The following is a 13,463-nucleotide window of genomic DNA, read 5'->3' on the forward strand; positions in this document are numbered from 1 at the left end:
CTACTCTAATGTAATTCTCTAAAAAAAGAGCCATGCTCTCTCTCTTTTGTGCCATTACATATGATATACTTTCTTTTTTAAAAATTTAAGTTCAATTAATTAACATAAAATGTACTATTTCAGATTTAGAGTTCAGTGATTCATCACTCATGTAACACCCAGTGCTCATCACATCACATGCCCTCCTTCATGTCCGTCACCCAGTCACCCCGTCCTCCTGCCTCCCTCCCCTCCAGCAACCCTGGGTTTGTTTCCTATGATTAAGAGTATTTTAATGGTTTGTCACCTCTCTGATTTTATCTTGTTTTATTTTTCCGTTTCTTCCCCTCTGATCCTCTGTTTTGTTTCTTAAATCTCACTTGTGAGTGAGATCATATAATGATTGTCTTTCTCTGATTCACTTATTTCACTTAGCATAGTACCCTCTAGTTCCATCCACATAATTGCAAATGGCAAGATTTCATTTTTTTTTTTTGATGGCTTGTAGTGTTCCATTGTATGTATATACCACATTTTCTTTCTTTTTTAAAATTAACATGTAATGTATTGTTTCTTTCAGGGATACAGGTCTGTGAATCATCAGTCTTACACAGTTCACAGCACTCACCATAGCACATACCCTCCCTAGGGTCCCTCACCCAGCCCCCTATCCCTGCCACGCCATCCCCTCCAGCAACCCTCAGTTTGTTTCCTGAGATTCCTAAAAAGTCTCATGGTTTGTCTCCCTCCCTGGTACCATCTCATTTCTTTTTTCCCTCCCTTCCACAACTCCCTGCCCTTCCTCTCAAATTCCTCATATCAGAGAGAGCATATGATAATTGCCTTTCTCTGATTGACTTATTTCTCTTCGCATAATACCCTCATGTTCCATCCATGTCTTTGTAAATGACAAGATTTTGTTTTTTCATGGCTCTGTAGTATTCCAGTGTATATATATTATACCGCATCTTCTTTATCCATTCATCCGTCAGTGGACATCTGGACTCTTTCCATAGTTTGGCTATTGTGGACGTTGCTGCTATAAACATTGGGGTGGAGGTACCCCTTTGGGTCACTACATTTGTGTCTTTAGGGTAAATAACCCAGTAGTGTGATTGCTGGGTCATAGGGTAGCCCTATTTTCAACTTTTTCAGGAACCTCCATACTGTTTTCCAGAGTGGCTGCACAGCTTATGTTCCCACCAACAGTGTAAGATAAGAGGTTTAGGATTCCACTTTGACCGCATTTTCGCCAACATCTGTCATTTCCTGACTTGTTGATTTTAGCCATTCTTAGTTGTGTGCGGTTGTATCTCAGTGTGGTTTTGGTTCATATTTCCCTGATGGTAAGCGATATTGAGCATTTTTTTTTTTTAAAGATTTTATTTATTTAGTCAGAGAGAGAGAGCGAGAGTGAGCACAGGCAGACAGAGTGGCAGGCAGAGTCAGAGGGAGAAGCAGGCTCCCCGCGGAGCAAGGAGCCCGATGTGGGACTCGATCCCAGGACGCCAGGATCATGACCTGAGCCGAAGGCAGCTGCTTAACCAACTGAGCCACCCAGGCGTCCCGATATTGAGCATTTTTTCATGTGTATCTTGGCCATTTGTAAGTTGTCTTTGGAGAAATGTCTGTTTATGTCTTCTGCCCATTTCTTGATTGGATTATTTGTTCTATGGGTGTTGAGTTTGATAAGTTCTTTATAGATTTTGGATACTAGCCCTTTATCTGATAAAACACTTGCAGGTATCGTCTCCCATTCTGTTGTTTGTCTTTTGGTTTTGTTGACTGTTTCCTTTGCTGTAGAAAAGACTTTTTATTTTGATGATATCCCAGTAGTTCATTTTTGCTTTTGTTTCCCTTGCCTTTGGAACCATGTCTAGCAAGAAGTTGCTGTGGCTGAGAGGTTGTACAGAGGTTGCTGCCTGTGTTCTCCTCTAGGATTTTGATATCTCACATTTATGTCTTTCTTCCATTTTGAGTCTATTTATGTGCATGGTGTAAGGAGATGGTCAAGTTTCATTCTTCTACATGTGGCTGTCCAGTTTTTCCAACACCATTTGTTGAAGAGGCTGTCCTTTTCTATTGGATATTCTTTCCTACTTTGTCTAAGATTAGTTGATCATAGAGTTGAGGGTCTATTTCTGGGTTCTCTATTCTGTTTCACTGATCTGTGTTTCTGTTTTTGTGCCAGTACCACATTGTCTTAATGATTACAGCTTTGATATAGAGCTTGAAGTCTGGCATTGTGATGCCACCAGCTTTGGCTTTCCTTTTCAACATTCCTTTGGCTATTCAGGGTCTTTTCTGCTTCCATACAAATTTTAGGATTATTTGTTCCAGCTCTGTGAAAAAAATTGATGGTATTTTGATAGGGATTGCATTGATTATATAGATTACTCTATGTAGCATAGACATTTTAAAGATATTTGTTCTTCCAATCCATGAGCGTAGAAAGTTTTTCCATTTCTTTGTGTCATCCTCAATTTCTTTCATGAGTGTTCTGTAGTTTTCTGAGTAGAGATGCTTTGCCTCTTTGGTTAGATTTATTCTTAGGTATCTTGGTATTTGGTACAATTGTAAATAGGATCAACTCCTTAATTTCTCTTTCTTTTGTCTCATTGTTAGTGCATAGAAATGCAACTGATTTCTGTGCATAGATTTTATATCCTGCCACTTTGCTGAATTCATGTATGAGTTTTAGCAATTTTGGGGTGGAGTCTTGGATTTTCCACATAGAGTATCCTGTCATGTGCAAAGAGTAAGGATTTGACTTCTTCTTTGCCAATTTGGATGCTTTTTATTTCTTTTGTTGTCTGATTGCTGAGTCTAGGACTTCTAGCACTGTGTTGAACAACAGTGGTGATAGTGGACATCCCTGACGTGTTCCTGACCTTAAGGGAAAAGCTCTCAGTTTTTCTGCCCTGAGAATAATATTTGCTGTGGGCTTTTCATAGATGGCTTTTATGATATTGAGTTATGTTCCCTCTATCCCGACACTGTGAAAAGTTTCAATCAAGAAGAAGTGCTATACTTTGTCAAATGCTTTTTCTGCATCTGTTGAGAGGATCATATGGTTCATATCCCCCCCTTTTTTTTTTAATTAATGTAGTGTATCATGTTAATTGATTTGTGGATGTTGAGCCACCTGTCCCACCCAGTAATAAATCCCACTTGGTTGTGGTGTGTAATCCTTTTAATGTACTCTTGGATCCTATTGGCTAGTATCTTGATGAGAATTTTGGCATCCTCGTTCGTCAGGGATTTTGGTCTGTAATTCTCCTTTTTGGTGGGGGGTCTTTGTCTGGTTTTGGGATCAGGTAATGCTGGCCTCAAAGAAAGAGTTGGGGAGTTTTCCTTCCATTTCTATTGTTTGAATAGAAGAATAGGTATTAATTCTTCTTTAAATATTTGGTAGAGTTCCCCCAGGAAGCCATCAGGCCCTGGACTCTTGTTTGTTGGGAGATTTTTGATTATTGCTTTGATTTCATTGCTGGTTATGGGTCTGTTGAGGTTTTTTCTTTCTTCTTGTTTCAGTTTTGATAGTTTATGTGTCTTTAGGCATGTAGCCATTTCTTCCAGATTGCCTAATTTATTGGCATGTAATTGCTCATAGTATGTTCTTATTTCTTAATTGTTTGTTCTTAACTGTTCTTAATTGTTTGTGTTTCTTTGGTATTGGTTGTGATCTCTCCTCTTTCATTCATGGTTTTATTTATTTGAGTCCTTTCTCTTTTCTTTTTTATAAGTCTAAGGTTTTTTCCAATTGTATTAATTCTTTCAAAGAACCAGCTCCTACTTTCATTGATCTGTTCTCCTGTTCTTTTGGTTTCTATTTCATTGGTTTTTGCTCTAATCTTTATTCTCTTTTCCTACTGGATTTAGGCTTTATTTGCTGTTCTTTCTCCAGCTCCATTAGGTGTAAGATTAGGTTGTATATTTGAGACTTTTCTTGTTTCTTGAGAAAGGCTTGTATTGCTATGTACTTCCCTCTTATGACCACCTTTGCTAAAAAAGTTCTTTAATTTCCTGGTTGATCCATTCATTCTTTTTTTTTTTTTTTTTTTTTAACCCATTCATTCTTTAGTAGGATGCTCTTCAGCCTCCACGTGTTTGAGTTCTTTCCAAATTTCCTCTTGTGATTAAGTTCCAGTTTCAAAGCATTGTGGTCTGAAAATATGCAAGGAATGATCTCAGTCTTCTGGTACAGGTTGAGACCTGATTTGTGATCTAGTATGTGATCTTTTCTGGAGAATGTTCCATGTTTACTCAAGAAGAATGTATATTCTGTTGCTTTAGGATGGAATCCTTGGAATATTATCTGTGAAGTCCATCCGGTCCAGTGTGTCATTCAAAGCCCTTGTTTCCTTGTTGATCTTCTACTTAGATGATCTGTCCATTCCAGTGAGTGGAATGTTAAAGTCCCCTACTATTATGGTATTATTACCAATGTGTTTCTTTTTGTTACAAATTAGTTTATATAAGTGACTGCTCCTATGTTAGAGGCATAAATATTTACAATTGTTAGATTTTCTTATTGGATAGACCCTTTAATTATAATATAGTGTCCTTATTCATTTTATTGCAGTCTTCGGTTTAAAATCTAATTTGTCTGATATAAGGATTGCTACCCTAACTTTCTTTTGATGTCCATTAACATGATACATAGTTTTCCACCCCCCACTTTCAATCTGGAGGTGTCCTTGGGTCTAAAATGAGTCTCTCGTAGACACATACTGATGAGTCTTGCTTTTTTAGCCAGTCTGATACCCTGTGTCTTTTGATTGGAGCATTTAGCCCCTTGACAGAGTAACTATTGAAAGATATGAATTTAGTGCCATTGTCTTACCTGTAAAATCACAGTTTCTGTATATTTTCTCTGTTCCTTTCTAGTTATGTTACTTCTGGGCTCTCTCTTCACTTAAAGGATCTCCTTTAATATTTCTTGCAGGGCTGGTTTAGTGATCACAAAATCTTTAAGTTTCTGTTTGTTCTGGAAGCTTTTTATCTCTCCTTCTATTTTGAATGACAACCTTGATGGATTAAGTATTCTTAGCTGTGTATTTTTCTCATTTAGCACTCTGAGTATATCATGCCAGACCTTTCTGTCCTGCCAGGTCTCTGTGGATAGGGCTGCTTCCAGTCGAATGTTTCTACCCTAGTAGGTAATGAACCTCTTGTTCTGAGCTGCTTTCAGGATTTTCTCTTTTTCTCTGAGATTTGCAAGTTTCACTATTATATGTTGAGGTGCTGACCTTTTTTATTGATTTTGAGGGGGATTCTCATGTGCCTCCTAAACTTGAATGCCCCTTTTCTTTCCCCAGATTAGGGACGTTCTGTGCTCTAGTTTGCTCTGGTATACCTTCTACCCCACTCTCTTTCCTCTTCTTTTGGAATCCCAATTATTCTGATGCTGTTTTGCTTATCACTATGTCTCAAATTCTCCCCTTGTGATTGTTTTTTTTTAAGATTTTATTTATTTATTTGACAGACAGAGACCAGAAGTGCACAGAGAGGCAGGCAGAGAGAGAGGAAGGGAAGCAGCTCCCTGCCAAGCAGAGAACCTGATGTGGGGCTCGATCCCAGGACCCTGGGTTCATGTCCTGAGCCGAAAGCAGAGACCTTAACCCACTGAGCCACCCTGGCGCCCCTCCCCTCGTGATTTAATAGTTGTTTATCTCTCTTTTTCTCAGGTTCTTTATTCTCCATCATTTTATCTTGCGTATTACTATTTCTCTCTTCTGTCCAATTCATTCTAGCAGTTAGAGCCTCCATTTTTTTAAAAAAAGATTTTATTTATTTATTTGACAGACAGATCACAAGTAGGCAGAGAGGCAGGCAGGGAAAGGAAGGGAAGCAGGCTCCCCGCTGAGCAGAGTCCGACGTGGGGCTCGATCCAAGGACCCTGGGATCACGACCTGAGCCGGAGGCAGAGGCTTTAACCCATTGAGCCACCCAGGTGCCCCGAGCCTCCAGTTTTTATTGCATCTCATTAATAGTCTTTTCTGTTTCAACTTGATTAGATTTTGGTTCTTTTATTTCTCCAGGTAGGGCTTCTCTGTTGTTCTCTATGTTCTTTTCAAGCCCAGCTCATATCTTTATAATTGTTATTGTGAACTCCAGTTCCAACATCTTACTTATATCTGTATTGATTAGGTCCCTGGAATTCAGTACTGCCTCTTGTTCTCTTTTTTGAGGTGAGTTTTTCTGTCTTATCTTTCTTGCAGAAAGTGGTTGCTTTTCTGTTTGTGGACTTGTAGCTACTCTTTTCTTAGATCTCCAGTTGAGTTCGCAGGTATTCAGAATAATTTAATAGCTACCTACCTGAATTCCTGGGACCAGACAAAACTAAGGTCTCTTACTCCTTTGCCATCATGGACTCCTCCAAGAGATACCTTCTTTCTAGACCTTCCCCGCTCTATTTCATTTAATTTACTTTTACTCCCCTCCACAAGTCAGTGTTACCCTTAGTCTGCTTTAGATATCCCTTCTGTGTTCTCCCATAGCACTCCATATATAACTGTTAGAGCCTTTACCACCTTCTATCTCTTGTTACTTTACTTGTCAGTTATGGAGTACACTAGAAATTCTTTGAGGTCTTCATTTTCATCACCCATTAGTCATTTCTTTTTTTTTTTTTTTAAGAATTTATTTATTTATTTGACACAGAGAGATCACAAGTAGGCAGAGAGGCAGGCGGAGAGAGAGAGGAGGAAGCAGGCTCCCCGCCGAGCAGAGAGCCCGATGCAGGGGCTGGATCCCAGGACCCTGAGATCATGACCTGAGCCGAAGGCAGTGGCTTAACCCACTGAGCCACCCAGGTGCCCCCCCATTAGTCATTTCTTTTGCTCTCTCTTCTTCAGCTTCTGGCAACCACTAAGCTACTTTGTATATTTGTTCTCTGTGAATTTGTCTCTTTTGGACATTTCATATAAATGGCATCATACAATGTGTGATCCTTTGTGACTAGTTCTTTGACTTAGTTTAATGTTTTTAAGGTTTATCTATCACACATTAGTATATTATTCCTTTATATGGCCAAGTAATATTCTCTTGTATGGATATCCCACATTTTATTTACCATCAGTTGTTAGACATTAGATTGCTTCTATTTTTTGACTATTATGAATAGTGCTGCTACCTACCTGTATATACAAGTTTTTGTGTGGACATAGGTTTTCATTTCTTTTTGGGTATTTTGGGATTGCTGGGTCGTAAAATACCTCTGTTTAACTTTTTTGGAAAATTGCCATGCTTTTCCAAACAGCTGCTCCCCTTCACATTCCCACTAAAAATTTAAAAATTTTTTTTACATCCTCACCAACATTTGTTATTGTCTCTCTTTTTTACTATAGCCATCTTAGTGAGGATCATGCTATACTGCTATCCTCAGAACTTAGCAAAATACCTAACACGTAGTAGGCCGTTTACCTCACGATTACTGAGTGAATGATTGGCACATAACTGCTGAGTAATTGAGATTAATCCCATATCCTTTTGACTCCAAAGCAGTCGCTCTCTCCTGCTTTATCTCTTTTACCTTATAGCTATATTATATGGTTTATACTTTCCAAAACATTTACTAAACCAGACACATAATTGCACAGTATTCTGATAAATACAATTATAGAAACATACCAAAAAAAAGAAAGAAAAAAAAGCAGTATAAATGCAGAGAGGTACCAAACCTTCCTTGGGAGTGGGAGAAGAAGTGTGTAAGCACTTTACAGAAATGATACTTGAACTAAGTCTTAAATCAGGGAGGCAGAACAGTCTTAAATAGGTCGGCAGGGAAGGAAAGGCATTTCAGAAGAGGATATAGCTTATGGAGAGGATCTTAAGACATGGCTTGTAATTGGCTCTCTCTCTTTCTGTGTATATTTAAATGAATGAATAAACTAAGGAAAGCAAAGGAGGAGGAAGGAAAACACTGATCTTATATACAACTAATGAATCGTTGAATACTGTATCAAAAACTAATGATGTACTATATGTTGGCTAACTGAACACAGTAAAAAAAATATAAAAGAAAACAAATTCACTAAGCATTTGGAAACTTGAGCCTAAAGTCAAGGGAAGGCAGAACTAGTTGATACAGATTTAAGGCTCAGTCTGAATGATAGTAGTTGAAATTACAGAGATGCATAAGATTGCCAAGGGACAGTATGTAGCATAAAAGAGAAAGGGACCAACAACAAAACTCTGGGAATCACCATCATTTTAAGGAAAGCCAGGAAAATTAAAAGGACAAGAAAGAAACAGAAAAACTGGTTCGAGAGATAGAAAAGCTGGTGAGGGTAGAAACAAGGAGTGTAAGAAAGAGAAGTCTTTTTCTTAACATTTAATTTTGATAAAATTTCAAGCTTACAAAAATATTGCAAGAATAATACAGGTTCCTAAATATTTTTTATCCACATTATACTGATATTAACATTTTGCTACATTTGCTTTAGCTAGTGGTGCTTTTAAAGAAGGAGGTAGAGATCAAGACCATATAATATTGGGACGCCTGGGTGGCTCAGTTGGTTAAGCAGCTGCCTTCAGCTCAGGTCATGATCCCAGTGTCCTGGGATCGAGTCCCACATCGGGCTCCTTGCTCAGCAGGGAGCCTGCTTCTCCCTCTGCCTCTGCCTGCCATTCTGTCTGCCTGTGCTCGCTTTCTCCCTCTCTCTCTGATAAATAAATAAAAATCTTAAAAAAAAAAAAGACCATCTAATATTGCAGAAAAATTATCCATTGGATTTGGGAATTCAAGTTTAGGTTGAGTTTGAAAGAAGGATTATAGTAGAGTAGTTGGAATTAAGCTGATTGTGATTAATTGTGATGTTGATGAAAAGTAAGGAAGTTGAAACAGCCAAATAGAGGCCCCTTTTCCTTGATTTTGATTTTAAAATGAAAGGAAAAGGGGGAAGTGATAGTCTGAGATTAGTGCTTGCTTTTCATGACTAAGAGTGAAGCCATTGTCTTTTCTACAATAGTTTCTTCTCAGATCTCTGTCCACTTAGCATTTTATGTTTTATGTTACTTGTTTCATCATTTCATACCTTGGTCATGAAGCACATTCCCCTTGCCGAATAAATTTACTTTGAATTTACGAACCGTATCACTCCTTTTTTGTTTGTTTGTTTCTATAATATCTATAAACAGAAGTAGTAGTGGTAGCAGCCGTCAAGAAAGCCCCTCAGTTCCATCTTCTAAGGAAAATGAGAGGAAACTTCATGGTGAAAAGATGGAGAGTTCTATTGATGAACAGGTTCAGACTGCTGTAGATGATTCTCTGCGAAGTGACAGTGTGCCGTCTCTTCCTGATGAGAAAGGTAATGTTTCTTGCATGTTTATGTACAGTTAACTTGTTTGGGGAGGCTTCCAGAACCCTTTGAGATATTTGTGACTGAGCTCGTTAGACCATGGTAGGGTGTGTGTGTTTGTGTATCTGAATCTGATATTAAGTGTATCTAGGTGAAACTATTTCAAAGCTATAATGACTTCATAATGACAACTTCCACTTAATGAGAGAAATAAAGGATACAGGAAAACAAATTATCTGTTAATTTTCTCCTACAGGATGAATTTAATCTCTGTAAAATTTTATCTTAATAATAGTGCTTGTAATTAAAAGAGTGAAGACAAATTTATTGAAAGTGTCTTTGAGTCTCAGGATAGTAACCATCTGTGACTTAATGTTGTTCTCAAGCTGTTTGCCATCGTGCCGGGCTCCAATAACTGCAGATTTATCGCTGTCAAGTGACTAATCTGAAATGTCATGAGCTATGATTTTTGATATATTTCACTTCTTTAAACAATATGAAATTAAATTGCTTGAACTTCTACTTCTGACCACAGTGGAGGAACAGGACCAGATTTACCCTCCCTCCTAAAACAAATATCAGACAAAACATATGAAATAACTATTTTTAAGACATTGAACATCAGGCAGTGAATGCTATTGATTCATGAGAGATGAAAAACGATAAGCTGCACTATGACTGCTCCAGCTTACTGCCTGAAGGCAGTCTCCGGGCTGCGTGCCATGGAGCCCAGTAGCCTTCCCTCGTGGAAGAAGTGAAGTTAGGGGTCTGGAGAGCTAAGGTAACTAAAGTCCACAGGACAACCAAGATCCAAAGAAACGACACCATTTTAAAAACCGGTATGTAGGAGAAAAGCCAACTTATCTTTTGTTTAGCAGTGACTTCTTAGAACACAACACTTAGAACTATAATCTCTGAAAGAGAAAAACTGATAAGCTGTGCTTGTTTAAATTAAAAAACTGCTCTGTGAAAACTGTTAAGAGAATTGAAAAGAGAATCCAGAGACTGTTAGAAATATTTGTAAATCACATAAGGACTTATAGCCAGAATTATATAAAGGACCCTTAAGACTCAACAACAAGAAAATCAACAACCCTATTTAAAAATGTACATAAGATCTGAACAGACACTTCATTAAAGGAACTATACAAATGGCTAGTAGATTTAGGAAAGGTGTTCAATATCATGTCTTAGGGAAATGAAGATTAAAATCACAATGAGATACTACAACATACCTGTTAGAATGGCTAAAATCCAAAAAGCTGACAACAAAGTGGTGGCGGTAAAGATGCAGAGCAATGAGAACTTGAATTCGTTGCTGATGAGAATGCAAAATGGTACACCTGCTTTGTAAGACATTTTCAGTGTCTTATAATAATCCATTAATCACATGCCTAGGCAAACGAATTGAAAACTTAGATCCTCACAAAAGCCTATACACTAATGTTCATAGCACCATTTTTCATTATTGCTAACAACTAGAAGCCACCAAATGTCTTACGAAGAGAATGGATAAGCAAACTGGTTCATCTGTACAGTGGAATACTAGATTAAAAGGAACAAGCTATTGATTCATGCAACATAACGGATGAATTTTAAGTGAATTTTACTAAGCAAAAGAAGCAAGGTGCAAAAGGCTACATAGCGTATGATTCCATTTATATGACATTCTGGAATAGGCAAAACTTTAGGGTAGGAAAATAGATTAATGGTTCTCAACTGTTAGGTAAAAGAGGAAGTTGTTAAACTACAAACGGGATGCACAGGAGAACTTTAAGTGTGAAGCAACTTATGTGAGGGATGTCCTGTATGGTTCTTTATTTACTGACAGATGCTGTGCATTTTTCAGAACCCTAGAGCTGTATATCACAAAGAGTAAATTTCAGCATGTGCAAACTAAACACACACACACATCAACCAGGATGTTGGAGATCCTAGAATAGAATGCAGTCTATGACAAAGGAATCTAACTTTATTACAAATGTGTGGCATAACCACACTGAAGATGGTGGAAGAAAAAGGAGCCGACCTAAGTAATTTTGGAAAATGGCATTTTTGAGTGGAAATTGTAAACCTAAATATAAAGAGAGCAGAATATAAACACTATTCTTTTTGTGTGTGTGTGATATTTTTATTTATTAAGTTCTTAAATCAGCCCTGGAAGTTTCTGATTTTATATTTGTGTTAGTAGAGGTAAACAAAAAATGTGAATTGGACTCTCATTTCCTCAGAAAGTTCCTGGATAAGATTCCTTCTTTATATTGTCAACTACTGTCTTCTATTGGCTTTCTTTAATTTTTTAAATCAATTTTATGGATTTATTGCACTCATTTCAAACACATAGTAAAATGAGTTTGACAACTGTGTGATATACACCCACGTTTTCACAGTCAGGCTCAAGATTTAGGATATATTACCCCCACATTTTCCCATGACCCTTTGCATTCAACTGCCCTCCCCAAGCATCCCCTGATGGGCTTTCTGTACTTGGACTTTCACTTTGCCTATTCAAAAATAATGTAAGTGGAATCATACAATATGTGTTTTTTGAGTCTGATTTCTTTTATTAAACACTGTATTCTAATTGGTAAATGAGCTTTTCACAGGGGTAAAGGTAAATAGTTCTTTCAGTACATACGTAAGAACAGGTAAACAGTTCTTACGTATGTATTGGGGTTGAATAAATAAGTAAATTGATGTTGGATGGTAAGAGCCAGGTTTCTCGGTGGAGAAGGATATTAGATACACAAGAAAGGAAGACTGGAATGAACCCTGTGGTGCTGGATTAGAGTCAGTGACATCAGTCTGAATCCATCTTTGGATGGATGGATGGATGGGTGGGTGTGTGTGTGTGTGTGTGTGTGTGTGTGTGTGTGTGTGTGTACATCGGTTAGTATACATGCATACATTATCTAGCTCTGGCCACTGACAGAGAAAAGAAACTGTGATGCTCTAGTAGTAACAAGTGTGACCCAGTGCCAGGGTGCCTGCGTGGCTCAGTTGGTTAAGTATCTGCCTTTGGCTCAGGCCATGATCCCAGGGTCCTAGGATCAAGGCCTGCATCAGGCTCCCTCCTTGGCTGAGAGCCTGCTTTTCCTTCTCCCTCTGCCCCTCCACACCTTGCTCGTGCGCTCTCTCTCACTCTGGTCTTTCTTTCTCAAATAAATAAATAAAATCTTAAAAAAAAAAAAAACACCCCAGTATCCATAATTGTGGTTTATAAACACTCTAATGAAAGAAATTAGATGAGAGCTCTTTGGAGAAATGACTGATTCTAGGATTGGACAGGGAAAATACAAAATGAACCTGGAATGTCTTATAGTACTAGAAGGTAAGGCTGTCCAAATAAGAAAAGGACTGGAGGTGAGGAGTGCATGTCAAAGGCACACAAGAGCCATCATGTTTTAAATTACCATGGTATTGATGAATTCTAAAAAAATTTTAATATGCATTTCTTTGCTAATAATGTTAAACTTTTTTTTTACTTTATTTTACCATATTCTCTTTGTGATGCATTTGATCATGACTGTTTCTCATTTTTCTATAGAATTATTACTTTTCTAATTTGTTTGTTAGAGCTGTTTATATATAGTGTATTACACTTTTACCATATATCTTGTACTCATATTTTTAGGTACTTCAGTGAATTTTTATTGCTATGCCTATTAATTGTTAACCATCAATTCCCTGAATTTATTAGATTATCCCATAATGAGACGGCAAGGGCTTATTAATGAATACTTACTGAAACCCATTACAATGATAAAATCTACTTGTTCCAAATTCCTTTAGATTCTACTTCTATTGCAACTGAATATTCCCTGAAATTTGATGAATCTATGACAGAAGATGAAATAGAAGAAAAATCATTTCGATCTTTACTACCTTCTGAGAGTCATCGCAGGTTTAACATGGAAAAGAAGAGAGGCCATCATGATGACTCTGATGATGAAACCTCTCCAGAAAAGACAACACTGTCTTCTGCCAAGGTGCACTTCAGTTTACCTCTGGAGATTACTTCATAAATAGCTGTGGATATGTTCTCTCAAAGATAGGACCATACATTTTGTACTTGAACTCAGGTGTCATCTACCAGAATGATTTTCCTAAGATTGCAATTTTATAGCTATACTAATTTTTGCTACAGAATCTGGCTTTGCTTTCTTTACAAAGAAGAAC

General features: G+C 37.6%; 1 protein-coding gene across 5 annotated transcripts in view; it reads left to right on the forward strand.

Moving 5' to 3' along the window:
* CEP350 (centrosomal protein 350) overlaps nt 1-13,463 on the forward strand; it is a 155,040-nt gene that overhangs the window by 75,962 nt on the left and 65,615 nt on the right. For all 5 annotated transcript variants that reach the window (XM_032318667.1, XM_032318670.1, XM_032318669.1 and 2 more), the window contains 2 exons: nt 9,124-9,293; nt 13,077-13,273. In XM_032318667.1, coding sequence (XP_032174558.1) covers nt 9,124-9,293; nt 13,077-13,273 — 367 coding nt within the window. The remainder of the gene's footprint in view (nt 1-9,123; nt 9,294-13,076; nt 13,274-13,463) is intronic.

Source organism: Mustela erminea, chromosome 17 (genome assembly GCF_009829155.1).
Source record: "Mustela erminea isolate mMusErm1 chromosome 17, mMusErm1.Pri, whole genome shotgun sequence".
NCBI classification, from domain to species: domain Eukaryota; kingdom Metazoa; phylum Chordata; class Mammalia; order Carnivora; family Mustelidae; genus Mustela; species Mustela erminea.